This window comes from Arabidopsis thaliana, chromosome 3, assembly GCF_000001735.4.
Source record: "Arabidopsis thaliana chromosome 3, partial sequence".
Classification (NCBI taxonomy): Eukaryota; Viridiplantae; Streptophyta; class Magnoliopsida; order Brassicales; family Brassicaceae; genus Arabidopsis; species Arabidopsis thaliana.
In genome coordinates, this window is record NC_003074.8 from 6021252 (window position 1) to 6044849 (window position 23598).

Here is a 23598-nt window from a genome sequence, read left to right on the forward strand (position 1 = left end):
GTTCCCCACATTTAACTATGAACTTTCAACCTTCTAAATATGAACACACATTGATTTCTGAAAACCACTGTAATAATTACCCGATTAGATACTTAATTCATGGGTTTAGATCTTTGGAGTTAGTTAGTAGTAAAAATGTGAAATTATGGTTTTGAGATTTGTTTACATGTAAGATTCGAAGTTTCCGTAAAAAGGTGGTATCCAAGGAAAGTGTGTCTAAATGATGTTGGAGTTAATCTGTTAAGGCTTTGATTTTAATTTCTCAACTGCTCAGATTCTTTAATTAGGAGAGATAAGGGCCAAAAAAGGCTTTATTGTCTAGCCGTAAACAGAAACAGAGCATCACATCACTTTCACTTTCTTACACATCAATATTTGAAAGAAAAAAACTGAGTCTATAGACTATGAACTTGGGGGATCAATTTTTTAGACCCTTCTGTTGATAAGAAAACTCAATTGTCTCTTATGACACATTAATGTAACAGACCATTGAAAATTGCAGAACCAATAAAAATAAGGTAGACTTGAAGAGTTTTGTGTATATTGTTTTTGTGGAGCAGACAGTGTTCTTTTCTTTAACTATACGTTTCCTGTTAATGTCTCTTTAGCTTTGTGGATTGTCTCTCTTAGAAGCCCAAATCTTTTACTCTTTTTTGAAAATCAAAATAGAATTCGTTGATTTATGATAACTTCAAAATATAAAGTAGACATAAATTGTTACATCACATAATGCTCATTGGCTGTATTGATAATAATATTAGATTCTAGAATCATCATGGGAAGTGCACTCTAATAGTTACTTTGTAATAAAGCCTACCTTGGATGTTGGATCGATAAGACTCCTATTAGCTATTATACGATCTGTCTTTGGACATGCATGTCTGGTCTCTAGGGATCCTTCTTGTTAGAATTTCGATATATATAACTTTATAATGTCTAGTAGTCTAATGATGAATGTTTACTCCTCTTTATACTTATAATAATAATTAAGACTACTATAAGTCTATAATCAATTAAACTTTTATCAAAAAAATATGTCCAAGGAGTTATTACTCGCATACCTCGACTTAAAAGAGTTTTGTCATTAGTTTTCGTTGAAGTAAGTAAGAACCAAAGATAATAATCAAACTCCTGATTTTCTGAAGTTTCTTAAAATGGTATTCAAATTTTGGCCATAACTCTCAATATATTAAGACCGAGCATGCGAACGAGAAAAAATATGATCACCATGGTTTGCAGCTCGATTACTTCTAAGTTCTAACCATGGTAAATTTAAACGTTTTGTTGAAGTAATATAGAGAGGCATGCAATAGTATTGTGCCAAAAAGTTATAGCAAGAGAGATCAATATCATGATATGTACTCCTAAATTAACGTGGCATGTTCATGCATAGACAAAGATGCAATCATATCTCCACGTTTGCATACAGCTTCAAATAATAAAATCATATAGTCATACAAACAAAATGAATGTCCGCTGCTTATGAAAATTAATTATTTGGATAGTACTTCGTATAAAAGTTACATCAAATGATTTTAGTTGATTTTAAGACAAGGGGTCCCTTGAGTGATACACAAACTCATCATGAGTATTCTGATCCATTTCATGACGAATAAATTAAAACACAATCAGAAGGTTGATCATGGGTTGGGAAAGATGTATTGGTCGGTCGATATGCCACATGTTATATTATGTTTTATACTTATTCCTGAATAGAAAGATATGTATGAGTCGAAATATACAAAAGAAGGATGAAACTTGTTCTTCTTTATAACCTTATAAAATGTTCACATTGTTTATGAGTGATTTCCCGCGTCCATTCCATACGACTTCATGATTAACATCCCTCAATATATTGATTATGACAATGTTCGAAAAAACTGTTAGATGCCAGGCAGACGACGATTCAACCGGCCAAGTTTTGTTTCCGCGCGCGCGCATAAGTCCACTATCTAATATGCAACCATTACGGTAGAAGTTTACTTGGTCCATTTTCATTGATAACAACAAAAAATCGTAAAACTTTAAAATTATGATGAAAAACGTAAAAAAGAACATGGGAAAATATATGGCGGAATCACAAAGCATGAAAAAATGCTTCGGAATGATTGACTGAATTTACAATTGGTAGAATTTAATTTTAAGAGATAACATTTAAAAATTCAAAACATTAGTTAGCTGTCTTTATACAAAAGAGTTATTTGTGTACCAAAAAATAGAAAACGAGATATATGACCACATGATGAGTTTATGCATGCCTATTACGCCATGCAAATAGATACACACACACATAGTTGTGCCTCTGACTTTGTCTGCAAGTACGTTTGTATGGTTCTAGACAGTAATTATTGTCCTAAACCCACACGCTCTGTGAATACTCACTAAAGGTTGTTTTCCGTAGAAATCATGAACAAAGACTTTAAAAGCAAAACAGAACAATAAATCAATTAATAAGTTCAACGGGATATAGTGGAAAAGAAAACACAGATACACACCATTGGATTGAAACAGTTGCATTTGTGGTCTTACATAAACCTACGTGTTCTTTTATAAGCCAACCAATACTTTTCTCTTTTTTTTTGTTTGAAACGAGTTGCAGACTTTGAGTGGCCCCAAAGAAGAAAGAAAAGATGCAATTTCCTTTGGTTTGATATTCTCTTCAACCTCTTACCTCTCTATTCTCGTCTTTAGCAAAATCTCAAAAGACAAAAAGATATTGATGTCTCTCCAACGACCCAATGGGAACTCGAGTTCGTCTTCTTCCCACAAGAAGCACAAAACTGGTAGGTGTTGAAAGAAACTTATCTAATATTTAACTTAATTTGGTTTAGAGAAATTGGTTTGTATAATTCTCAGAGGAAAGTGATGAGGAGTTGTTGATGGTTCCTGACATGGAAGCAGCTGGATCAACATGTGTTCTAAGCAGCAGCGCCGACGATGGAGTCAACAATCCGGAGCTTGACCAGACTCAAAATGGAGTCTCTACAGCTAAACGCCGCCGTGGAAGAAACCCTGTTGATAAAGAATATAGAAGCCTCAAGAGGTAATCAATGATGAGTAAAAAAACTTTTTTTTCTTAGCATTCGATTTGTGGAATTGAAATGGTAAAAAAGAAACTGTGGTGAAAAATTACAGATTATTGAGGAACAGAGTATCAGCGCAACAAGCAAGAGAGAGGAAGAAAGTGTATGTGAGTGATTTGGAATCAAGAGCTAATGAGTTACAGAACAACAATGACCAGCTCGAAGAGAAGATTTCTACTTTGACGAACGAGAACACAATGCTTCGTAAAATGCTTATTAACACAAGGCCTAAAACTGATGACAATCACTAAATATTTACCCTTTAATCCATTGTTCAGTGTTGTATGATTATCTTTCTTTCTTTTTTGGTTTTGGTTTGTATACACTTTTTGTTCGAATAACATTCACTTTGAGCATCATTGTCATTCAGATTTGCAAAATAAAGTAAAAAAAAACGAAAAAAGGCAAGAAGAGATTAGGTATAAAAACTAGAGTTCTAAAATGCCGTGGTGGGTCCCACATGTTCTTATGCGAGTGAAACGAAGAAGTCTCTGGAGAATTTGTTTTCGTAGAGACCAAGCTGCTGCTATATAAATATTGTGAAAGAGATGAGATTTTAATTACTTGTAAGTGATTCAGAGAGATCAGAAGAAAAGAATAATTACGAAGAAATGGAGAATTTTGGTGAAGGGAGAAGAAGTGGAGGCGGAATGTTGCCGTTGCTGGCTCTAAGCGCCGTCGCGGAGTACTATAGACTACCGTGGAAACCACCGGTGACGGCGAGTCTCCTGGCCGCGAACACTCTCGTTTATCTCAGGCCGGCGTTTATCGATCCCGTTATTCCTCACATCAGTGAGGTCTGGTTCAATCCTCACCTCATCTTCAAGGTAAACCAATCTTAATAAATTCCTTCATTCGCCAAGAGAAATTGATTGCAATTTGACCGATTTCGATCTGAAATTCGAATTTGAGTTTCCTGGGAAATTTGTACCAATATCTGGAGAATTAGGGATTTTGTTCTTCGATATCTAATTAGATCATTCTTGATTGATTAATTCTATTCTCTGTTAAAGTTTTTTTTTTTAATCTTGATGTGTATTTGTTGAACAGCATAAGGACTTGAAGCGTTTATTTCTATCAGCGTTCTACCATGTTAACGAGCCTCACTTAGTCTATAACATGATGTCACTTCTCTGGAAAGGTATCAAGCTTGAGACATCAATGGGAAGCAGTGAGTTTGCTTCAATGGTCTTTACTCTTATTGGTATGTCTCAAGGAGTCACATTGTTGTTAGCCAAATCGCTTCTTCTCTTGTTTGACTATGACAGAGCTTACTACAACGAGTATGCGGTTGGGTTCTCGGGTGTTCTCTTTGCTATGAAAGTTGTTCTTAATTCTCAAGCTGAGGATTACTCAAGTGTGTATGGTATCTTGGTTCCAACAAAGTATGCTGCTTGGGCAGAATTGATTCTAGTGCAGATGTTTGTACCTAACGCTTCGTTTCTTGGGCATTTGGGTGGAATCCTTGCTGGTATTATCTATTTGAAGCTGAAAGGTTCTTACTCAGGCTCAGATCCAGTCACTATGGCGGTTAGAGGTGTATCTCGATTGGTGACGTGGCCCTTGAGGTTTCTGAATGGTATGGTTAGGTCTCGGAGAAGGAGGATTACGGGGAGAGGAAGAGTGGGAAGAGGTCAGACTGGGATAGCAGGACCTGGTATTTGGAGATGTCAGTCGTGTACATATGACAATTCTGGTTGGTTAAGTGCTTGCGAGATGTGTGGCTCGGGACGGGCTAGAGGAAATGGATGGTCACTGAATCAGGGACCAGCACTTTCTTCTTCTAATGATCTCCCTTTAGATGAGCTGCGCCGTCGAAGAGTAGAGAGGTTTAGTTGATCTCGGGAGCGCATTCTTAAAGCTGAGGAAGGATTGTGAATGAAGCTTTGTTGAATCATTCATTGCATTAGCTTATGAATAGCAGAGTTAGTGGTCGTGTTTTTCGATCTGTTTCTTCAATTTGTCTTCTCTTTTGTTGTTGAAGATTTGGTTCTACGTGAACTGGTCCTTTGATTAGATTGCTGAAAGTAGCGAGTGATTCAGATAATATAGTATCTTCACACCAAACTTACAGTTTCACAGACTTTCGATTTTAACAAAATTTTATCCTATTTCAAACCAAATTTTGTTGAAAGAAGAAGATCACAAAGCAAGATATAAATGTTAATCAGTAATCAATTTCCCTTTTTTCTTCCTTTTGCCTCCTTGCTTGATTTGCGCTGAGCTTGGAACATACGAGCACACAAGTGGATCTCGAATTTTATCAGTAGTTTTTCCGAGATCCACTTCTTTGTAATATCCATCCTCTCCAATGATGTAAGCTGTGTTGTGAGTGGGATACATTACATCTTTGTCTTTAGCAAAGACTACAACAACTTTCTTCTCTTCGTCAATGATGAAACTCGCATCTGCAATTCCAAACTTAAAATCAGTGAGTGGTTGCATATCCACTGCTAAGAACAACTTGCTCCACATCACCTCTTCAGGTTCAATCTTAGTCGTAACCCAAATCTCCATATGTAAGTTGTCCTTACGCTGAAATAACACAGCAAGTTGCTCTTCTCTAACACTAGAAAGACTCACAGTATCTACATCCATAGGGTAACACGGCAAATGAAGACGCGGCCCAAATCTCTCCGATGTAAAATTAAAACAGAGCAAGAAATAAACACTATGTATAAGATTACTGCTGATTTCTGGAAACTTGTCTGTAGCAAACCAATAAGTATTTCCCTTGAGAGAGACACCTCGTGCATAAAACTCTACTTCCCAGTCGGAAGTGACATCGAGAACCCTCCATGAATTAGACTTTAACTCGTATATTTCGTACTCAACAAATTCTTCTTCGGCAAAATCAACGAATCGCAAAACTTTGTAGCGTAGGCTTGATTTACGCTTCTCGTATCCTATAGCACAGATATACCAGTCCATTCTATGGTCAGGACTACTGGGTTTGAGCCACAAAGTTTGGCTCCTATACGGATTCCAAACCACGACCCTAGTGTAGTCTTTCGAGATACATAACAGTAAACCGTCGCAGTGATATACTTCAGATATATCGATCTGATCTGTACCGTTTAGGCTAACAAGTTTAGCTTGACGGTTTATAGACGGGTCAAAGCCGTTGTGAATTCCACGGAGGTTGATGCTCGTTAGATAAACCTTACAATGCAAGACCATGACAACCTTAAACTCACTTTCCCTTGATGTTGCTTCCTGAGCAAGGTGCTTCTTTGTAAAGCTCCGCTTTTTGGATAATGTTTTCCAATTTTTGCAGGTAAATCGCGCTTCTCTCAATGATTTCACCGGAACCCTAGAGAGTCTCTCCTCCAACAAATCTCTTGGAAGATCGGACATCATCTTCAAATCTTTCAAATTTGAACAAGGATCGATGTAACACAAATTAGTTAGGTTTGAAACTTCAGTAAAAAGCTCTCATGTTTCCCCACAGGAACCCTAACTCAAGCTGGGCCGAAACACAACTCTGCCCTCTAAAAATTTCCCGGAATTATTCATCTTTTTGAACTCTTATTTATATGACTGTGATGTCGTTTCATTTATGGGCTTTATTATTGGGCTTTTAGCCCAACTGTAGTTAAAAACTTTTTAGTGATTCTCATTTGTATATGGCGGGGGAGATGATCGACGGTCGCTTCTTGCGGTGGAGATGGAGGAGGAAGACTCTCCTCTCCGACTGCGGCGATTGAACCGAGAGAGCCACCGAAGATTCGAAACCTACAAAATATAGAGGGTGATGTAATCCAGCGTCTGAGCTCGCTGAGAACAGCCTCGACGCCGATTCCAATTCAGTACGGTGGCTTAAAGCTCCTTCAATTCTCAGACCATGGCCAAGGCTCTGTATCTTTTGCTCACTGGTTCTACCATTGTGAGTTCTTCACTACCACCTGCTTTGAATTCAACTACAATCTATCTACAAAATTCTCTAGCCGAAACCTTTCAAGTTTTAGCATGAGACCCTTAGCTTCAATTGTTTTTCTCTTGGACACTGTCTAACTTTGATTCTTCTTGGAATTGATTAGGAAATGGCTAAGAAAGTTGGAGAAGTTATAGAAAAATCCTGCGTAGAGAATGGGATCACAAAGGTGGCCTTTGACCGTGCAATTTACACTTACCATGGCTTTAGCTGCTTCAGCAAATAGAACACGGTCTCCAATTTTAAGTCTTTTTTTGTTTTGTCCTTCTCAGAAATTTGCTTGTATAGAACCCATGATTGAAATTTAGATTAGTCGGCTTGGAACAGTGTTAACTTCTTCCTTTTTAATGTGTTCATTTGTTCTTACTACTTATGCATCTCAAGAATGTTTATATCGTCTATACGATGATAATATATTTGAAAATGGTTGATGTTTACAAAGCTTCAGAAGGTAAGACATCAAATGTGCTGCTTAGTTAAGAGACAGGTACAAGTGCTTGCAAATTTAGGACAGAAGGACAAAGACAGAGACGAAAACTTCGGCGCAGTGAAGGCAGTTCATATCTGCGAAGTATAGATGCGATATGGTTGGAAGTTAAGTAACTGATAGTCTATAAATAGAAAAGTGCGAGGTATATGCCCACCCTGGAGTTGGTATGTCCGCTTCTATCTCATCTACCTATTATTAGCAAACTATAGACGTTATTAGTTTTCTGTTTTTTCCTTTTATATACTCACTTCTTTAATGTAGATTCTGTTTAATAAAAACAGTAACAGAACAGAATAAAATCTTGATTTCTTTTTTTTCCTCCCATTCAGGTCTCATACTTCGTTTGGCAATGCAATGAGGGAGCAGCCAAGGCAGTATTGAAGGGTGAAGCAGTATCTCGTTTCTTGACCAATCATCAACCTGTAAGTAGATCTCCACTAGGATGGCAAGCACCAACGTTACAGGGCAATGCCCGGGTCCAATGAAGGCTACCTCCAATGGAGCCTTCCAAAACGAAAGCCCTCTTGATTTCGCGCTTCCTCTTATCATCCTACAAATCGTCTTGGTGGTTGTGTTTACAAGGCTCTTAGCTTACTTTCTTAAGCCTCTCAAACAGCCCCGAGTCATTGCTGAGATCATTGTGAGTTTCCTACTCAATCTCTTTGTATTTTTCTTTTTCTGTTTTGATGAAATCACATAGCAAAAGAGACTAAAAGGGATGGTTCTGTAGGGAGGGATACTGCTTGGACCTTCTGCACTAGGGAGAAGCAAGGCCTATCTTGACACCATCTTCCCAAAGAAGAGCTTGACCGTTTTAGACACACTCGCCAACATTGGTCTTCTGTTTTTCTTGTTCCTAGTTGGGCTTGAGCTTGACTTTGCAGCAATAAAAAAAACTGGAAAGAAATCACTATTGATAGCCATAGCTGGGATCTCACTTCCTTTTATAGTGGGTGTAGGCACATCTTTTGTTCTCAGTGCCACCATAAGCAAAGGAGTCGATCAGCTTCCTTTTATTGTCTTCATGGGTGTTGCCTTATCAATCACTGCCTTCCCTGTGCTTGCTCGTATACTAGCTGAGCTAAAGCTTCTAACAACTGACATTGGACGTATGGCAATGTCTGCAGCGGGAGTAAACGATGTTGCAGCTTGGATACTCCTTGCGCTTGCTATTGCTCTCTCAGGAGATGGGACTTCTCCTCTTGTATCTGTTTGGGTTCTTCTCTGTGGAACTGGATTCGTGATCTTTGCAGTTGTGGCAATCAAACCTCTGCTTGCTTATATGGCTAGACGCTGTCCTGAGGGAGAGCCTGTAAAGGAACTCTATGTTTGTGTCACTCTAACCGTGGTTTTAGCAGCAAGCTTTGTGACAGACACTATTGGGATACACGCGCTGTTCGGGGCGTTTGTGGTAGGTATAGTAGCTCCTAAAGAAGGACCATTTTGCAGGATTTTGACTGAGAAGATAGAGGATCTTGTTTCGGGGCTTCTTCTACCTCTGTATTTTGCGGCTAGCGGTCTCAAAACTGATGTAACAACGATCAGGGGAGCACAGTCATGGGGACTTCTAGTTCTTGTCATTCTCACCACTTGTTTCGGGAAGATTGTAGGAACAGTTGGTTCCTCGATGCTCTGCAAGGTTCCTTTCAGAGAAGCCGTGACACTTGGATTCCTTATGAATACCAAAGGTTTAGTAGAGCTCATTGTTCTTAACATTGGCAAGGACCGGAAGGTATAGATTCTTGAAAGCCATAATAAGACTTATAAAACATTTAAAAGCCGAGTTATCTAAATAACGATTTTTGTGAGCAGGTGCTGAATGATCAAGCATTTGCGATCTTAGTCCTAATGGCATTGTTCACAACCTTCATCACAACTCCAATTGTGATGCTTATTTACAAGCCTGCAAGAAAAGGAGCACCGTACAAGCACAGAACCATCCAAAGAAAAGATCATGATTCTGAGCTAAGGATACTTGCTTGCTTCCACAGTACCCGTAACATCCCCACATTGATCAATCTGATCGAATCATCAAGAGGAACAGGCAAAAAGGGACGCCTCTGCGTTTACGCGATGCATCTGATGGAGCTTTCTGAACGGTCATCAGCGATCGCGATGGTTCACAAAGCTCGAAACAATGGTCTCCCAATCTGGAATAAGATCGAGAGATCAACGGACCAGATGGTGATTGCCTTCGAGGCTTACCAGCATCTACGAGCAGTAGCGGTTAGACCCATGACTGCAATCTCTGGCCTCAGCAGCATCCACGAGGACATATGCACAAGCGCGCATCAGAAACGAGTAGCGATGATACTGCTTCCGTTTCACAAGCATCAGAGAATGGACGGAGCGATGGAGTCAATAGGACATAGGTTCCATGAAGTGAACCAACGGGTCTTGCAACGAGCTCCTTGCTCAGTCGGGATTCTTGTGGACAGAGGACTCGGAGGAACCTCACAGGTTGTAGCCAGCGAAGTGGCTTACAAAGTCGTGATTCCATTCTTTGGAGGCCTCGACGACCGAGAAGCTCTCGCATACGGGATGAAAATGGTGGAACATCCAGGAATCACACTAACTGTTTACAAATTTGTAGCTGCGAGAGGAACATTGAAGAGATTCGAGAAGAGTGAACACGACGAAAAGGAGAAAAAAGAGAAAGAGACTGACGAAGAGTTTGTGAGGGAGTTGATGAATGATCCAAGAGGAAATGAGTCATTGGCTTACGAGGAAAGAGTCGTTGAGAGCAAAGACGATATCATCGCGACACTTAAATCGATGAGTAAATGCAATCTCTTCGTCGTTGGAAGAAATGCAGCTGTTGCATCGTTGGTTAAGAGTACAGACTGTCCAGAGTTAGGACCAGTTGGACGCTTGTTGTCGTCATCAGAGTTTTCCACCACCGCGTCGGTGCTCGTCGTTCAGGGATATGATCCAGCAGCAGATACACGACCGCTCGTTGAGGAAGATGCAGAGTACGATCAGTCTTCCAGAGATATTTCAGACTTAACTGCCTGAACGGATTTTATTATAAAAACAAAATTTCTCTGTTTTTTTTTTTGTCTCATGAAATATTTTGATATTCTTTTTGGTTGGGACTTGGAGTGTCTCCATTGTTCTTTTTCTATTTTCCTTAAATTGATGGTTGACATTAGATTTGTGGGCATGAAAATCGACCTGTAATTTCTTAATATTTTGCCTTGAATGATCAAAGGAATAATATTTTTAAGATCCAACATTTCTAGTCATCACCATGGAATGTATCCTTGCCCATGATGGTGTCACCTACATACCTTTTTAGGGTGTAATGTGTTCATTGTTATTCAGAAAAAATGTAACAAACGGAAAAATGTCTAATCTTAAATTACCTCCTGAAGAGATATGAATGCAAAAAGGGACCACAACCGCCAATGACACCGACAAGAGTCAAAAGAGACGTCACTAATAAATAAACTAACACATTTTCGAACAAGAATCCATAACGTTAACATTCACTCACTGTCTATCACACACACACATGCTGTGTACTTCATTATTACTCTCTCTCACGCTCTCTCTTCTCTTCTCTTCTCTTCTTTAAAAATCTCACACCAACTTCATTGACAAAGAGAAGAAAACAACTCTCAAAAACAAAAACATGAGCTACACTTTCTTTCTCCTTTTGCTCTCTCTTGTCCACTCCACTTTCTCTTCATTAGCTCCTACGGATCGAGCCGCGCTCCAATCCATCAGAGACTCTTTAACCGACATGCCCGGTTCAGCCTTCTTCTCCTCTTGGGACTTCACAGTTCCTGACCCTTGTTCCTCCTTCTCTGGCCTTACCTGCTCTTCTCGCGGCCGTGTCACCGGCTTAACTCTTGGCCCTAATCTCTCAGGCTCTCTCTCCCCTTCCATCTCCATTCTAACCCACTTAACCCAACTCATTCTCTACCCCGGTTCAGTCACCGGTCCTCTCCCTCCTCGGTTCGATTCCCTCCCTCTCCTTCGAGTCATTTCCTTAACAAGAAACCGTTTAACCGGTCCTATACCCGTATCTTTCTCATCTCTCTCAAATCTCCACACTCTTGACCTTAGCTATAACCAACTCTCTGGCTCTCTCCCTCCTTTTCTCACCACTCTTCCTCGACTCAAAGTCCTTGTTTTAGCCTCAAACCATTTCTCCAACAACCTTAAGCCTGTCTCTAGCCCATTGTTCCATTTAGACCTAAAGATGAACCAAATCTCCGGCCAACTCCCACCCGCTTTCCCGACTACTCTCCGGTACTTATCTCTATCCGGAAACTCAATGCAGGGCACAATCAATGCCATGGAGCCATTAACAGAGCTAATATACATCGATCTAAGCATGAACCAATTTACCGGCGCAATCCCTAGCTCACTCTTTAGTCCCACAATCTCAACAATGTTCCTACAACGAAACAACTTCACATCCATTGCCACCTCAAACGCCACGTCATTGTTACCTGAGGGCTCCATTGTTGATCTGAGCCATAACTCAATCTCCGGAGAGCTAACTCCCGCGCTTGTCGGAGCAGAGGCTTTGTTCTTGAACAACAACCGTCTCACTGGAGACATTCCAGAGGAATACGTCAAGAGCTTAATCAACGGTACAACAAAACAGCTCTTCTTGCAACATAACTACTTCACGAGATTCCCTTGGAACTCTGGTCTCCAACTACCAGACTCTGTTTCGCTCTGTTTGTCATATAACTGTATGGAGACAGATCCAGTCGTTGGTTTGTCCACGTGTCCGATCGAAGTTGCACCTCTGCTCTCAAGACCTGCTTCACAATGTTCAAGATTCTATAATCACAGCTCCACTGGTTAAAGATCAGTTTTTCTTTGTTATTTTTCTCAAAGAAATTTGCAAAAAATGACAAAGTTTTTCATAAGCGTTATCGACAAAACAAAAGTATGACATTTTAAGAAATTGAACCGTTATGTCTCCTAGTGTTTTCTTAAAAAAATCAAAAGTTCATAAAAAAGATCTGTAAAACTGTGGTCCTCACGTGTAAATGAGATTGTAGTGTTTATGGAATATATAATTTATAGATTGGTCCTTTTCTCTATTTTTCTTCATTGACATATATGCCATTTTGATATGAAAGAAATAAACAACACACCATTGGTTTTCTATATCTCTTCTCCTTATCTTCAAATTGTCATTATCTTTTAATAAAAAAAGGTACAAACTTTTATTCAGTTTGTGGTCTGGAGAGCACTCAAAATACTGTTTACATAAAATGATTGAAGATAATTAGATCCAAGCATGATGGATATGGATATGAGTTAATGGTGTTGATTAAGAACTTATAAAGTCTAATGGTGTTGATTTAGTAAAACATTAAATGCCAGATAATTAGCTGTTAACAGACATACCGACAAAGAATTTTAAGTAATAAAGTTAGCATAAAGCTATCTGATTTGTCAGAATGTAAAAACGAGTCCAAGTTGACTCCTTCGAGCTTTGATTCTCGTTCCAATAATACTTCCTCCACCATCTCTCCTCCTCTCGTTAGATCTAAGAAACAGAGAAAACAAGAGAGATAGAATGAGAAAGGGAGTTCTAAATCCTGACAGAGATCGTCAGATAGTGGAACATGAGTTGCAGGAAACTGGGTTTAGTCCAGAAACAGAGAAAGTCAAGAACAAGAATTTTGAAGAAGATGAAGAGGAAGAAGATGAATCTGTGGAGAAGATATTTGAGAGTAGAGAAGTACCTTCTTGGAAGAAGCAGTTGACGGTGAGGGCTTTTGTGGTGAGCTTTATGCTAAGCATCTTGTTTAGTTTCATTGTTATGAAGCTTAACCTCACAACGGGAATCATCCCTTCGCTCAATGTCTCTGCTGGTCTTTTGGGTTTCTTCTTTGTCAAGACATGGACTAAGATGCTCCATAGGTCTGGTCTCTTGAAACAGCCATTTACTCGCCAGGAGAATACTGTTATTCAGACCTGTGTTGTTGCCTCTTCTGGCATTGCCTTCAGCGGTAAAGAAACTCATCTTCACATTGAACCAGATAATTGAGTTAGAAATTGATTGTGTATTGCCATACTTTTGCTTGTGCGTGTGTTTGTGACATTCTGATATAAAAGTACAAATCCTTAGTCTTTTGTACTCAAAACTCAACTGCTTTCTCTCTCTTTCTAGTTAGTTATGTTAAGGTTTTTGCTTAATAATAAATGCATCTACTTGGGCATATGAAAATATACAGGAGGTTTTGGGACATACCTCTTTGGCATGAGTGAACGAATTGCGACCCAATCAGGAGATGTATCCCGTGGCGTCAAGGACCCTTCTTTGGGTTGGATTATCGGTTTCCTCTTTGTCGTCAGCTTTCTTGGCCTCTTCTCAGTTGTCCCCCTGCGAAAGGTTGGTCGCAGTTTTTGTTTCCTGCTTTCTCTCTTATGAACCAAAAAGGAACAATGAGTTTATGAGATCTTGCATTGCCAATTTCTGTGTGTTTGCAGATAATGGTAATAGACTTCAAACTAACATACCCAAGTGGTACTGCAACAGCTCATCTTATCAACAGCTTTCACACCCCTCAAGGCGCCAAGCTAGCCAAGTACTAACCTTTCACTTCACTTTATGCGCTTTTATGTCTTTAGTTCTCTGCTTCCTTTTGACTCGATGCTGCTCTCTGCATCAGGAAACAAGTGAGGGTGTTGGGGAAATTTTTCTCTTTAAGCTTCTTCTGGAGTTTCTTCCAATGGTTCTTTACCGGAGGAGAAAATTGTGGGTTCTCCAACTTCCCAACATTTGGACTCAAAGCTTACCAGTACAAGTAAGCCAATAAACAATATATGTAACTTGAAATTATAGAGCATTGGCTTGAACCACAATCTGGCTTATTGTTTTGTCAGTAATCCCAATGCTCGTTCCTTTCTGGTGAGAGCCTGATGTAGAAACAGGTTCTACTTTGATTTTTCAGCAACATATGTTGGTGTTGGAATGATATGTCCGTATATAATCAACATCTCTGTCCTATTGGGAGGAATCCTCTCTTGGGGGATAATGTGGCCCCTCATTGAAACCAAAAAGGGAGATTGGTTCCCTGATAATGTCCCATCCAGCAGCATGCATGGTCTCCAAGCTTACAAGGTAACTAAACTCTCCATAGCATTCCTTTGTTAATTATCTCTATGGATCTTCCTGCTTCAAGTTAATCTCTCTGTACTGGACCAACTTTTTTCCCTCTTTCAGGTGTTTATAGCTGTTGCTATAATCCTAGGAGATGGCTTATACAACTTTTGCAAGGTGCTGAGCCGGACTCTTTCAGGATTATTTGTACAGCTCCGAGGCCCTACTACATCTATTTCAAGAACCTCCTTCACACTTGAAGAAGACCCTCATGCTTCCCCACTAAGCCCAAAGCAATCTTATGATGACCAACGTCGTACAAGATTCTTCCTCAAAGACCAAATCCCTACTTGGTTTGCTGTTGGAGGTTATATCACAATAGCTGCAACATCTACAGCGATACTCCCTCACATGTTCCACCAGCTGAGATGGTATTACATTCTGGTCATCTATATCTGCGCGCCTGTCTTAGCTTTCTGTAACGCTTATGGAGCTGGACTCACAGACTGGTCCTTGGCTTCAACTTATGGAAAGTTAGCCATATTCACAATTGGAGCTTGGGCTGGCTCTGAGCACGGTGGTATGCTGGCTGGTCTAGCAGCATGTGGTGTCATGATGAACATAGTCTCGACAGCTTCGGATCTAACACAAGACTTCAAGACAGGCTACCTCACTTTATCATCTCCAAAGTCAATGTTTGTGAGCCAAGTGATTGGAACAGCAATGGGTTGTGTGGTATCTCCTTGCGTGTTCTGGCTATTCTACAAAGCGTTTGATGATTTAGGCCTCCCAAACACTGAATACCCTGCTCCATTTGCTACTGTATATCGAAGCATGGCTAAACTAGGAGTGGAAGGTGTCGCATCTCTACCGAGAGAATGTCTTGTTCTATGCTACGCGTTCTTCGGTGTGGCGATTCTCGTAAACATAGTAAAAGATAGTCTCCATAGCAATTGGGGAAGGTTCATTCCACTTCCCATGGCAATGGCTATACCGTTTTTCTTGGGACCTTACTTCGCAATTGACATGTGTGTGGGAAGTTTGATACTTTTTATCTGGGAAAGAGTAGATGCAGCCAAGGCTGAAGCTTTTGGGACAGCGGTGGCTTCTGGTTTGATATGCGGAGATGGCATTTGGTCTTTGCCGAGCTCCGTGCTCGCTATAGCCGGAGTTAATCCTCCTGTTTGCATGAAGTTTCTCTCTTCTGCAACCAATTCAAAGGTCGACAACTTCCTGAAAGGATCCATTTAAAACTCAAATAAGTAACAACATCTCAACCATGTGAAAGTGTAATGATGCTTCAATTGTTCTTTTACCATTATGACGATTTTGAATGTAACTCGTATATAAAGATCTTAGATATGAAAGGGCTCTGATTGATGATTGTCAAAACAGTTTAAAACCGCAGACTTACGTGGGGTAAGAACACAAAAATAGATTTTTGCTGTAACCCTTTAGGCTCAGACGAGAGAAGATGCTAACCTGAGCTGAGGAAAATGAAGGTAAAGGAGGGGTTTTTGGTGATTCGCCGATTGTGACGCCGGTGATAGGAGCGATTAGCACCGAGAAGGGATGAAAAAACGATTCTTTCAATTGGGTTATCGAAGGAATCTTCGTATGAGCATAGTGATCAAGTCGGGTTTTCGAGAGCTAGGGATTTGAATTTATTGCTTTGCTTTGACTCCATGTTGGATTAAAAATAGAGAGATGATGTGTCGCAGTGACAGATATAAAAGGGTACGAGAAACCGTCATTTCTTTTCTCTCCTCTCCTTCAAATCCGTTCTTCCTTGAAACCATTTTGGCTCTCTGTTTACAAACTTGGTTTGATTTTTCAATTGCCTCTGTTTCTCTCTCATTCTCTGATTCATCTTCATCAGAATGAACAGGAAGGCCTCTGTTTCCAAGGAGCTCAACGCCAAGCATTCAAAGGTCCCATCTTTTTTTCTCCTCCTTTTCGATTTTTCACCATTGGTTTTGCGTCTGGAAAGTTGAAAGGTTAGAGATTTTGTGTGGGTTATAGATATTGGAAGCACTTTTGAAGCATCCAGACAATCGAGAATGTGCAGATTGTAGATCAAAGTAAGCATCTTGATAACATTATCTCTTTCATGATCATGTAAGAAAAACGATTTAGGAGCATTGTGTTGTTTGGATCTATCTATTTTACAGGGCACCAAGATGGGCAAGTGTGAACCTTGGGATATTCATTTGTATGCAATGTTCTGGAATCCATCGTAGCCTTGGCGTCCACATCTCTCAGGTCCCTAAATAATCTCTCTTTTAATTGATTGTGTTGTAAATGGATCATACAAATTAGGGATACTGATGAATTTTGGACACAGGTAAGGTCTATAACTCTGGATACATGGCTTCCAGATCAGGTTGCTTTCATGAAATGTAAGCTCCTCTTTTGTATATAATGAACACATTCAGTAGTTGAATTTTGTATCAATCCCATAGCTTGATCATCTTATTCTCGGTCTAGCTACCGGTAATGCTAAGGGAAATGAGTATTGGGAATCAGAATTGCCTCAACATTTCGAGAGAAGTTCAAGCGACACGTTTATAAGAGCCAAGTATTGATTCTTTTCTATGTTCGCTTTTGCTTCCTCATCTGCTACAACACAACTTTAGCTTGAATCTTTTTTTCTTCTGTTCGTGTGTGTTTTAGATACAGTGAGAAGAGATGGGTTTCACCGGGAGCGATTCAACCGGCTCCTATAGTTAGCCAGCTAAGCTGCAAAGTTAGTCACTTGGTAGAGAGTGGATATAAACCTGAAACTCCAAAGAAAGCTAGAACTCTTTCACTTGACGAAGAGATCCTTCTTCATCATGTTCTTCAAGTAACACCTCCAGAAACGAGAACTCGTGCGGTATGACAACAAATCTATATCTTTTTGGGTTCTGGTATGATCACTAGATTGGAAATTCATTCAGTTTCCTTGTTTGTCCTGTGGCAAGAATTAACAAAGCTTTTGTAGAAGGATTTTGAATCATTTCCATAAACTGTTGTGCAATGCAGGGTTCGGTAGATATGAAGGAGAATGTATATGTTGTACCTCTACCAGAATTCAAGAAACCAAATCAAAAGAATGAGAATTTCTCCAGTGAAGTAAACCAGAATAGAAGAACCACCATAGCACCACCGTCGAGCTGGGCTACTTTCGACTGTAAGGCCATGATTCAGGCTTTTCTTTTTTTTATCTTCTGTTAGTTTTGAGGTTTTGATTCTAAATCTCTAATGTGAAACAGGAAGAGAAAAGACTCTATGAAGACGAAGAAGATGGAGGTTTTGGAAAAACAAGAATCATCATGTGGGCTTTAATTTTAGTCAAAAGGTTGGCAAAGATGGGATGATGAACTCAAAGTTGGTTCTGTTTTCTAATTCTTTATTCATTCATAATCCAATTTTGGTTGCTTGTAACAAAATCATTTTTAATTCAATGGAAGAGAGACATCTTTGAGTATTTGACAAAAGAGAAAGCAAATACAAGTCACCAATGTGATTATTTTTAATTGCTGGACAAGTAACATCAATTGATTGGTCCACCATACTCCATAACAACCGTAATGATTTCAATAATCACTTTTGAGTTTGTGTTTTATTTGGTTTACACTTTACATAGGAAACGAATAAAATTAAATCAGACCTAAACACACTAACTCGGTCCGGTTTGGTTAATTTTCTTACGGGTTTATTGAGAGATGGGCCTTAGGCCCGAGAGAGAACACAAACTGGAATGAGGAAGAGGAACAGAACAGTTGTGGTGTGTTACGAGTTACGACTGAAGAGTGACGGAGATGGCGGTGAACGCGTGTCTATCTCCGCCGGAGATGATGGCTGTCCGGCCAGGGGAAGGCGTTCCGAATTCAAAATCTACGCAGGGAAAAACTAGGCTCTATCTCACCAAACCTTCATGGATAGTCAGAACTCAGGTCTGAAACCAAAAACCCCCAATTTCTATCTCTAGACTCTTGATATCATTAATAAGAATGAATTCAATGGTTAACAGTCTGGAGCTAAGACGTGTATGAAGTCGAAGGCGAAAGGACGATGCGTAATCTGCCATGGAAGTGGAAGAGTCGATTGTTTCAATTGTTGTGGGAAAGGTAAAGATAAATAACTTCTCTCTCTGGTTCTCAACTTTAAATGTCTCTTATGATTGATTTCTTCGTATTAACTACTTCAGAGAATTGAATTCTTGCTTTTTTGTGATATATGATTGAAGGGAGGACTAATTGTGTGGATGTGGAAATGCTTCCAAGAGGAGAATGGCCTAAATGGTATTCTTGAGGCTTTTATATCTGTTATTTGATTCAAGAACTAAAGGAGTTCAAAATTTTTTTTGGTTGTTTTGGTCACAGGTGCAAGAGTTGTGGAGGGAGTGGATTAAGTGACTGTTCTCGCTGTCTTGGCACCGGAGAGTACAGATACATCATGGGTTTCCGCTTCTTAAACCAAAACGATGATGCCGATCCACAATAATGATTTGGAGAAACTCTTAACGATCATGTCCTTGCCAGTTTTTGTATATGTCCAATGAGGAGGCTTAAGACTTGTTTAGTAATGTTGTATATGGTTGCTCCTGACTTGTTAATATTGTTTGTAATCTTCAAGGATGTTGTTGCAAGTAAAGAGAAATCACCAGTCTACAAGTTCTTTAGGAAGATAAATGAAACGTAGCCACCGTTAGTTTTATATTCTTAAGCTTACATTGCAAAATTGTTGTATCTTGGCTTTGTACTTACTAATGGTATATTTGGATTCTTTAGTATAATGGGAAGGTTCTGAGTCAAAATTTTAGTTATGAGCTGTCTAATTTGATTAAGAATTAGTCTAGTGATGTTTTATCTTCGGCTTTGAGTGTGAAACGAAGCAAAATGGGAGCTGATTAGAGTGTACAATTGTGATATCCGGTTTAGTCAAACCGGATTTAATACATTTTAATTTGATTATCTCGGTTTATTTAGTCAGGCGCGCATCTTTCTTCTTCTTGTGGTTCGATATTCTTATCGTTATGTCTTCCGTCGCTTTGCCGGCGATGAGCTGCCGGAGCTCAGGTGAACAAGTGAAGGAGATTCGCGTTTGTACGAATCGCACCTGCCGAAGACAAGGCTCCTTCCAGATTCTCGAGACTTTAACAGCTCTCGCACCTCCCGAACTCCGAGTCACTCACTGCGCTTGCCTCGGCCGATGCGGCTCCGGTCCAAACCTCGTGGCTCTCCCTCAAGGTCTCATCCTACGTCACTGCGCCACGCCTTCTCGAGCTGCTGAAATTTTGTTCAGCCTATGTGGTGACGGTCGTGAAGCTTCTTCATCCTCCGCCGTCACAGACGCTCTCACGGCTTTAGCGTTAACCAACAATGCTCTCTCTCAAATCGATGCGGGAAATTTCTCTGAAGCCGAAGCACTTCTCACTCAGGTCTGTAGACTTACGAATTTGTCTCAATTTCTTCTCCATTTTTATGGAGCTTGACCATGGATGTGTCTATGATTGCAGGCTTTAGAGCTGAAACCCTACGGTGGCTTGCATAGAATATTCAAACACAGGTACGTAATTGAGGTACTGTATTGATCTTTTGGATACTGTTTCTTCATAGATTGTACATGTAACTAGATTGTTGGGATTTGGTGATTGCAGATCAGTAGCAAAATTGGGAATGCTTGATTACTCTGGGGCTCTTGAAGATATAAGCCAAGCTCTAGCTTTAGCTCCTAACTATTCTGAGGTATATACTTTGGATTTGATACTCTTCTGATTTTGCAGAGTTCTTCTTGGAAAGCTTATGTTAATCCTATTTTTATGACTTTATCTACCAGCCCTACATATGCCAAGGGGATGTCTACGTAGCAAAAGGTCAATATGATCTTGCAGAGAAGTCATACTTGACATGTCTAGAGATAGATCCTTCTCTTCGCAGATCGAAACCATTCAAGGTTTGTTTTGTTTTCACGTTATATTTAGCACTTAAGCATAGAGGTCCCTCCTTGTTAAGATTAGCTTCAATGTCTCTGGCAAAGATGAATGCTTTTTCTTATAATGTCATTATCTGATTCGAAATTTTTGTTTGAGACAAATTTACAAAACTTGTTGGTGTTTTAAGTTTTAACTATCCTTGCAGGCCCGGATTGCGAAACTTCAACAGAAAGTTGTTGAACTAGATGTAACATAGAAGTATTCTGACTCTGGGAGTTGATACAAAACAGCCGTTGCAATAAATGTCTCTTTCTTTGGGTGTTCCAGAGTGGAAAGGTATGTGTATAGGTTATTAGTATAGCAAGAGGTATTGACATTGCGTTGTGTATATATTACTCAGATGATATTATCAATGTTAATGACATTATTTTGGTACTAAAGACTACCCAAACAACAAGCTTCCTATCTTTGATAATCATTACGGTACTCAAGGAGCTACATTAATGCTTAGCTTCTGGCCATTTACACAGTGATCATCCACTCCACAGATGAACCATAGCTTTCCAACTTCTGATAGGATTATTGAGTCGTTACCTTTGGTGAAGAGAGTTGTGTAATTGTCTAATCCACAATCTGTGTATGCTGTAGAGTTAACTTGCATAACATTATGCTGGTCACTTTTGTAGTTGAATACTGTTGAAGAAGAGAGACAGACTTAGCAAGGTAAATGCTGTTATGCTGGAAATAACTTATCATGTTTTCTTACTATTGATATGGAACAGAAGACTGCTGAAGAACAGAGGCAGAATTGACATAAATCATCGTCTTTTTTGGTGAGATAGTATGTATGGGATTGCAACATTGGTTCTGCTGTATTTAGGCATCGTAGTACAGGAGTTAGAAAAATTACCTAAGACATCGCCGACATGAAACTCTCTTCCCTGTGTCCAGTTGGTATAGTTTGTAAAGAGTTCCCAGCCATTGCTGTCACCAACTATATGCTCTGTTCCTTCAGATTTTAGCATGAGAGAAGATAAAGAGAAAATGGCATAGAGTATAATCAAGCTAGAGAATCGGCTTCCCTGATGAAGCATTGCTATCTCTTAACTTCTTGTTTTCTCAATTTCTTTTCAGAAATACAGTATATTTATAAAGCAGTAAGCATTTGTGGGTAGGAAGGTCATGACATTGTTGTGTTAACCAGATAAGTGAGTCATGAAAACCATACATATGTGGATCAAGGAGCCACAGATTGTATGCGGGGTACAACAAACTGTGCATCAGGGCGATGCACTGAAAAGCATTAAACCTAATAAGGCGATAGAACATACACAGTTATGTATGCATTGTTCATAGTTTACTAATACAGCAAAGGATTAAGCTAATAAGGCAAGTCGAAAGTGCAGCATGATGGAGCAGCAGCCGATGGGTTAAGGCTGCACTTTGTAAACAGGTTAATGGTGTTCAGTTTCTTCAACCACTTGAATCCAGGCTTCTTCTCTTCGGTTTTGTTCTCCTTCTTCTTTTTGGTCTTATGCTTATCCAGGCCAAAGCATCCGTATGAGACCTTATCAGAGACGGGCTCTGAGTTCCTAGATGCCTGAAGCGAGTAGATGCGGTTCTGGAGAATGCAGACCTTGTGAAAGTGGTCATCTCTCATCTTAAGCACACACCTAGCAAGCCCAACAGCTTCGTTCTTCATGAACAATGCCTCAGTGGCTAGCTCTCTGTTCTCCTCCAAGAGAGAAGTGAGTTTGTAGCCAAGATTAGCGTTTTCCTCCACAGCCACTTCTTTCTCCATCTCCAGCAACATGACAAACTTCTTCAACAGCTCTATAGTCTTGGAGGCTTCATGAAACTGTTGGTCCTTGTGAAGTAACTCGTGTTTCAGAATCTCTTTGTCCAAGCTTGCTGTCACAAGTTGGGATACAAGCTCATCGACTTTCTCAGAAACCGCAGTAGGATCTTTCATCTGTTGAAAGGATAAGGTGCTCTCAACTTCAGAACTGACCTCACTAACGGAATCAATGTCCGAAATGCAGTCATCATCATCTTGGAGAAGCTGGTTCGGAAGAGAAGTAGTGGGTTTAAGTCTGGTCTGATGAGAAGAACGACCCAAGAGAGTGACGTAGCCGTTGTACAGGTCCAGACAAAGTGAGAGAAGCAAAGGTCGTCCCTGGTAAAACCATTCAGCTCGTTGAGCAAAGGTATCATCATCTCCTTGGCTTTCTTGAAAACCAGACTCACGCAGGATTTGCATCCGAGCTTCAAGGTCTGTTTCCAACATTTTTTCAGACAAGAAGTGATGAGAGAGAAAGACAAACAGAGCAAGAGAGAGAGAGAAAAAGGGGGTCCACTGTTTCTGTAGCATGCTTTGTGATTTGAAAATTTGAAAATGTGAAAAAGCTCCAAAAAGAGAGAGAGAGAGTGAGAAGAAATTTGAAAATGGAAAATGAAAGTACCAGAGAGAGATGGCAACTGTGGAGCTTCCATGGATGCTTTGTTCTTCATCTTCTTCAACCTGAAAGATATACTTGTTTTAGTTAGTGATTCGTATATAAAATTATAAAGGGAAAATGGGAATAATGGCATAGATGATGAAGACATTGATGGCTTTTCCAAGAAGATAATAAATGTTAAGAAAGGGATATTTTAGATCATCGAGATTAATGAAGGATCGGAGTGGGGAGAAGAAAGATACAAACCCAGAAATAGTGAGAGAGAGAAGATAGCTGACACGTTTGTTCAGTTGTATCAGTGCAGAGCATATAACAGGCAAAATCCGCCAAAGTTACAAGCATTTGATTTTGTTCCACTCATATTTTAACACGTGGCTTTAGTACTTGGGTTTGGTAGTTGCGGCCCATTGTTTGTTGGGCTTAATAACTCAAAGCCTTTAGGTTTTTGAGATTCTGACATCAAATTTAGAAAGCAAAAAGAGGGAGAGAGCATATTGGTTGGTGGTAAATGACAATTTTATATATCCAGAAGAGTTCATAAAGTTATGTCATCGAATAATGTTTTCATAAATAAATAAAAATGTGCGTTTTAGAAAATAATATTTATTTCATCGTCTTTTTCCATAAACGCGGA

At 39.7% G+C, this 23598-nt stretch overlaps 13 protein-coding genes and 1 long non-coding RNA gene across 29 annotated transcripts; 9 read left to right on the forward strand and 5 right to left on the reverse strand.

Moving 5' to 3' along the window:
- Positions 1–2592: 2592 nt before the first annotated feature.
- HYH (HY5-homolog) lies at positions 2593–3459 on the forward strand. Of its 4 annotated transcripts, none has more exons than NM_180274.3 (3): positions 2593–2783; positions 2857–3043; positions 3136–3459. In NM_180274.3, exons 1-3 carry the CDS (start codon positions 2720–2722, stop codon positions 3332–3334), a joined length of 450 nt encoding a protein of 149 aa, NP_850605.1. In that variant the 5' UTR covers positions 2593–2719; the 3' UTR covers positions 3335–3459. The 4 variants fall into 4 exon arrangements, with proteins under 4 accessions (NP_850605.1, NP_001078169.1, NP_001030717.1 ...); NM_001084700.2 differs by having other exon boundaries at positions 2902–3043; NM_180273.2 differs by having other exon boundaries at positions 2678–2783; positions 2899–3043; positions 3136–3442.
- Positions 3460–3543: 84 nt separating this feature from the next.
- On the forward strand, positions 3544–5305 carry RBL14 (RHOMBOID-like protein 14). Of its 3 annotated transcripts, NM_001084701.1 has the most exons (3): positions 3544–3910; positions 4134–4254; positions 4352–5162. In NM_001084701.1, exon 3 carries the CDS (start codon positions 4401–4403, stop codon positions 4920–4922), a length of 522 nt encoding a protein of 173 aa, NP_001078170.1. In that variant the 5' UTR covers positions 3544–3910; positions 4134–4254; positions 4352–4400; the 3' UTR covers positions 4923–5162. The 3 variants fall into 3 exon arrangements, with proteins under 3 accessions (NP_001078170.1, NP_850606.1, NP_974329.1); NM_180275.3 differs by having other exon boundaries at positions 3545–3910; positions 4134–5305; NM_202600.1 differs by having other exon boundaries at positions 3662–5192.
- Positions 5195–6443, reverse strand: AT3G17620 (F-box and associated interaction domains-containing protein; the record flags this gene model as incomplete). Its single annotated transcript, NM_112643.1, has 1 exon — positions 5195–6443. The coding sequence occupies one exon, from the start codon at positions 6441–6443 to the stop codon at positions 5247–5249; it is 1197 nt and encodes a 398-aa protein (NP_188389.1). The 3' UTR covers positions 5195–5246.
- Positions 6444–6741: 298 nt separating this feature from the next.
- Positions 6742–7575, forward strand: AT3G17626 (structural constituent of ribosome). Its single transcript, NM_001125178.2, has 2 exons — positions 6742–6969; positions 7124–7575. The coding sequence occupies exons 1-2, from the start codon at positions 6928–6930 to the stop codon at positions 7241–7243; spliced, it is 162 nt and encodes a 53-aa protein (NP_001118650.1). The 5' UTR covers positions 6742–6927; the 3' UTR covers positions 7244–7575.
- Positions 7437–10735, forward strand: CHX19 (cation/H+ exchanger 19). Of its 2 annotated transcripts, NM_001338295.1 has the most exons (4): positions 7437–7671; positions 7837–8147; positions 8238–9239; positions 9320–10533. In NM_001338295.1, exons 2-4 carry the CDS (start codon positions 7950–7952, stop codon positions 10520–10522), a joined length of 2403 nt encoding a protein of 800 aa, NP_001319577.1. In that variant the 5' UTR covers positions 7437–7671; positions 7837–7949; the 3' UTR covers positions 10523–10533. The 2 variants fall into 2 exon arrangements, with proteins under 2 accessions (NP_001319577.1, NP_188390.2); NM_112644.3 differs by lacking the exon at positions 7437–7671 and having other exon boundaries at positions 7752–8147; positions 9320–10735.
- AT3G03515 lies at positions 7523–7878 on the reverse strand. Its single transcript, NR_141007.1, has one exon. It is a non-coding gene; the product is annotated as an other RNA (long non-coding RNA).
- Positions 10736–10820: 85 nt separating the features above from the next.
- AT3G17640 (Leucine-rich repeat (LRR) family protein) lies at positions 10821–12610 on the forward strand. Its single transcript, NM_112645.2, has one exon. It carries the CDS (start codon positions 11142–11144, stop codon positions 12330–12332), a length of 1191 nt encoding a protein of 396 aa, NP_188391.1. The 5' UTR covers positions 10821–11141; the 3' UTR covers positions 12333–12610.
- A 247-nt stretch (positions 12611–12857) lies between these two features.
- On the forward strand, positions 12858–16098 carry YSL5 (YELLOW STRIPE like 5). Of its 2 annotated transcripts, NM_001338296.1 has the most exons (7): positions 12893–13491; positions 13717–13874; positions 13973–14070; positions 14155–14289; positions 14417–14606; positions 14709–16004; positions 16088–16098. In NM_001338296.1, exons 1-6 carry the CDS (start codon positions 13056–13058, stop codon positions 15834–15836), a joined length of 2145 nt encoding a protein of 714 aa, NP_001325744.1. In that variant the 5' UTR covers positions 12893–13055; the 3' UTR covers positions 15837–16004; positions 16088–16098. The 2 variants fall into 2 exon arrangements, with proteins under 2 accessions (NP_566584.1, NP_001325744.1); NM_112646.2 differs by lacking the exon at positions 16088–16098 and having other exon boundaries at positions 12858–13491; positions 14709–15991.
- On the reverse strand, positions 12871–14246 carry AT3G17655 (uncharacterized protein; the record flags this gene model as incomplete). The annotated part of the gene is made up of 5 exons (NM_001338297.1): positions 14003–14246; positions 13734–13906; positions 13314–13500; positions 13225–13282; positions 12871–13025 (listed from the first exon to the last, which is right to left on the reverse strand). Exons 1-5 carry the CDS (start codon positions 14024–14026, stop codon positions 12871–12873), a joined length of 597 nt encoding a protein of 198 aa, NP_001325745.1. The 5' UTR covers positions 14027–14246.
- Positions 16099–16346: 248 nt separating the features above from the next.
- Positions 16347–18156, forward strand: AGD15 (ARF-GAP domain 15). 5 transcript variants are annotated; one of them, NM_112647.4, is made up of 8 exons: positions 16347–16516; positions 16608–16666; positions 16757–16847; positions 16930–16984; positions 17073–17163; positions 17259–17460; positions 17610–17757; positions 17840–18156. In NM_112647.4, coding segments are annotated over exons 1-8 (699 nt in total). In that variant the 5' UTR covers positions 16347–16465; the 3' UTR covers positions 17842–18156. The 5 variants fall into 5 exon arrangements, with proteins under 5 accessions (NP_188393.2, NP_001327025.1, NP_001327028.1 ...); NM_001338298.1 differs by having other exon boundaries at positions 17610–18068; NM_001338299.1 differs by lacking the exon at positions 16930–16984 and having other exon boundaries at positions 17048–17163; positions 17840–18068.
- On the forward strand, positions 18157–19382 carry ENA (DnaJ/Hsp40 cysteine-rich domain superfamily protein). Of its 2 annotated transcripts, NM_001084702.2 has the most exons (4): positions 18157–18523; positions 18601–18697; positions 18817–18871; positions 18953–19382. In NM_001084702.2, the coding sequence occupies exons 1-4, from the start codon at positions 18389–18391 to the stop codon at positions 19071–19073; spliced, it is 408 nt and encodes a 135-aa protein (NP_001078171.1). In that variant the 5' UTR covers positions 18157–18388; the 3' UTR covers positions 19074–19382. The 2 variants fall into 2 exon arrangements, with proteins under 2 accessions (NP_001078171.1, NP_001327029.1); NM_001338302.1 differs by having other exon boundaries at positions 18817–19382.
- A 163-nt stretch (positions 19383–19545) lies between these two features.
- AT3G17670 (tetratricopeptide repeat (TPR)-containing protein) lies at positions 19546–20945 on the forward strand (the record flags this gene model as incomplete). Of its 2 annotated transcripts, NM_112648.3 has the most annotated exons (5): positions 19546–20010; positions 20089–20138; positions 20230–20317; positions 20409–20525; positions 20711–20945. In NM_112648.3, the coding sequence occupies exons 1-5, from the start codon at positions 19606–19608 to the stop codon at positions 20759–20761; spliced, it is 711 nt and encodes a 236-aa protein (NP_188394.2). In that variant the 5' UTR covers positions 19546–19605. The 2 variants fall into 2 exon arrangements, with proteins under 2 accessions (NP_188394.2, NP_001319578.1); NM_001338303.1 differs by lacking the exon at positions 20711–20945 and having other exon boundaries at positions 19566–20010; positions 20409–20642.
- A 47-nt stretch (positions 20946–20992) lies between these two features.
- AT3G17675 (Cupredoxin superfamily protein) lies at positions 20993–21599 on the reverse strand (the record flags this gene model as incomplete). Its single annotated transcript, NM_001084703.1, has 2 exons — positions 20993–21198; positions 21416–21599. The coding sequence occupies 2 exons, from the start codon at positions 21597–21599 to the stop codon at positions 20993–20995; spliced, it is 390 nt and encodes a 129-aa protein (NP_001078172.2).
- Positions 21600–21655: 56 nt separating this feature from the next.
- On the reverse strand, positions 21656–23511 carry AT3G17680 (Kinase interacting (KIP1-like) family protein). Of its 3 annotated transcripts, none has more exons than NM_112649.3 (3): positions 23211–23358; positions 22968–23026; positions 21656–22779 (listed from the first exon to the last, which is right to left on the reverse strand). In NM_112649.3, exons 2-3 carry the CDS (start codon positions 23014–23016, stop codon positions 21887–21889), a joined length of 942 nt encoding a protein of 313 aa, NP_188395.2. In that variant the 5' UTR covers positions 23017–23026; positions 23211–23358; the 3' UTR covers positions 21656–21886. The 3 variants fall into 3 exon arrangements, with proteins under 3 accessions (NP_188395.2, NP_001327286.1, NP_001030718.2); NM_001035641.2 differs by having other exon boundaries at positions 21696–22911; positions 23211–23253; NM_001338304.1 differs by having other exon boundaries at positions 21680–22779; positions 22968–23511.
- Positions 23512–23598: the final 87 nt, after the last annotated feature.

Bases quoted from the DNA above. Each gene is read 5' to 3' on its own strand.
- AT3G17626 (NM_001125178.2), top strand. From the start codon at position 6,928: ATGGCCAAGGCTCTGTATCTTTTGCTCACTGGTTCTACCATT. The intron at 6,970-7,123 runs GTGAGTTCTTCA...GGAATTGATTAG, and splicing joins TGCTCACTGGTTCTACCATT to GAAATGGCTAAGAAAGTTGG.
- AGD15 (NM_001338298.1), top strand. From the start codon at position 16,466: ATGAACAGGAAGGCCTCTGTTTCCAAGGAGCTCAACGCCAAGCATTCA. The intron at 16,848-16,929 runs GTCCCTAAATAA...TTTTGGACACAG, and splicing joins TTGGCGTCCACATCTCTCAG to GTAAGGTCTATAACTCTGGA. The intron at 17,164-17,258 runs GTATTGATTCTT...TGTGTGTTTTAG, and splicing joins GACACGTTTATAAGAGCCAA to ATACAGTGAGAAGAGATGGG.
- HYH (NM_180274.3), top strand. From the start codon at position 2,720: ATGTCTCTCCAACGACCCAATGGGAACTCGAGTTCGTCTTCTTCCCAC. The intron at 2,784-2,856 runs GTAGGTGTTGAA...TATAATTCTCAG, and splicing joins CCACAAGAAGCACAAAACTG to AGGAAAGTGATGAGGAGTTG. The intron at 3,044-3,135 runs GTAATCAATGAT...GAAAAATTACAG, and splicing joins GAATATAGAAGCCTCAAGAG to ATTATTGAGGAACAGAGTAT.
- YSL5 (NM_112646.2), top strand. From the start codon at position 13,056: ATGAGAAAGGGAGTTCTAAATCCTGACAGAGATCGTCAGATAGTGGAA. The intron at 13,492-13,716 runs GTAAAGAAACTC...GAAAATATACAG, and splicing joins TTCTGGCATTGCCTTCAGCG to GAGGTTTTGGGACATACCTC. The intron at 14,290-14,416 runs GTAAGCCAATAA...ATGTAGAAACAG, and splicing joins CTCAAAGCTTACCAGTACAA to GTTCTACTTTGATTTTTCAG.
- ENA (NM_001084702.2), top strand. From the start codon at position 18,389: ATGGCGGTGAACGCGTGTCTATCTCCGCCGGAGATGATGGCTGTCCGG. The intron at 18,524-18,600 runs GTCTGAAACCAA...AATGGTTAACAG, and splicing joins CATGGATAGTCAGAACTCAG to TCTGGAGCTAAGACGTGTAT. The intron at 18,698-18,816 runs GTAAAGATAAAT...ATATGATTGAAG, and splicing joins TTTCAATTGTTGTGGGAAAG to GGAGGACTAATTGTGTGGAT.
- AT3G17640 (NM_112645.2), top strand. From the start codon at position 11,142: ATGAGCTACACTTTCTTTCTCCTTTTGCTCTCTCTTGTCCACTCCACT.
- AT3G17680 (NM_001035641.2), bottom strand. From the start codon at position 23,016: ATGAAGAACAAAGCATCCATGGAAGCTCCACAGTTGCCATCTCTCTCT. The intron at 22,912-22,967 runs GTACTTTCATTT...CTCTTTTTGGAG, and splicing joins ACAGTTGCCATCTCTCTCTG to CTTTTTCACATTTTCAAATT.
- RBL14 (NM_180275.3), top strand. From the start codon at position 3,695: ATGGAGAATTTTGGTGAAGGGAGAAGAAGTGGAGGCGGAATGTTGCCG. The intron at 3,911-4,133 runs GTAAACCAATCT...TTTGTTGAACAG, and splicing joins ATCCTCACCTCATCTTCAAG to CATAAGGACTTGAAGCGTTT.
- CHX19 (NM_001338295.1), top strand. From the start codon at position 7,950: ATGGCAAGCACCAACGTTACAGGGCAATGCCCGGGTCCAATGAAGGCT. The intron at 8,148-8,237 runs GTGAGTTTCCTA...ATGGTTCTGTAG, and splicing joins GAGTCATTGCTGAGATCATT to GGAGGGATACTGCTTGGACC. The intron at 9,240-9,319 runs GTATAGATTCTT...TTTTGTGAGCAG, and splicing joins ACATTGGCAAGGACCGGAAG to GTGCTGAATGATCAAGCATT.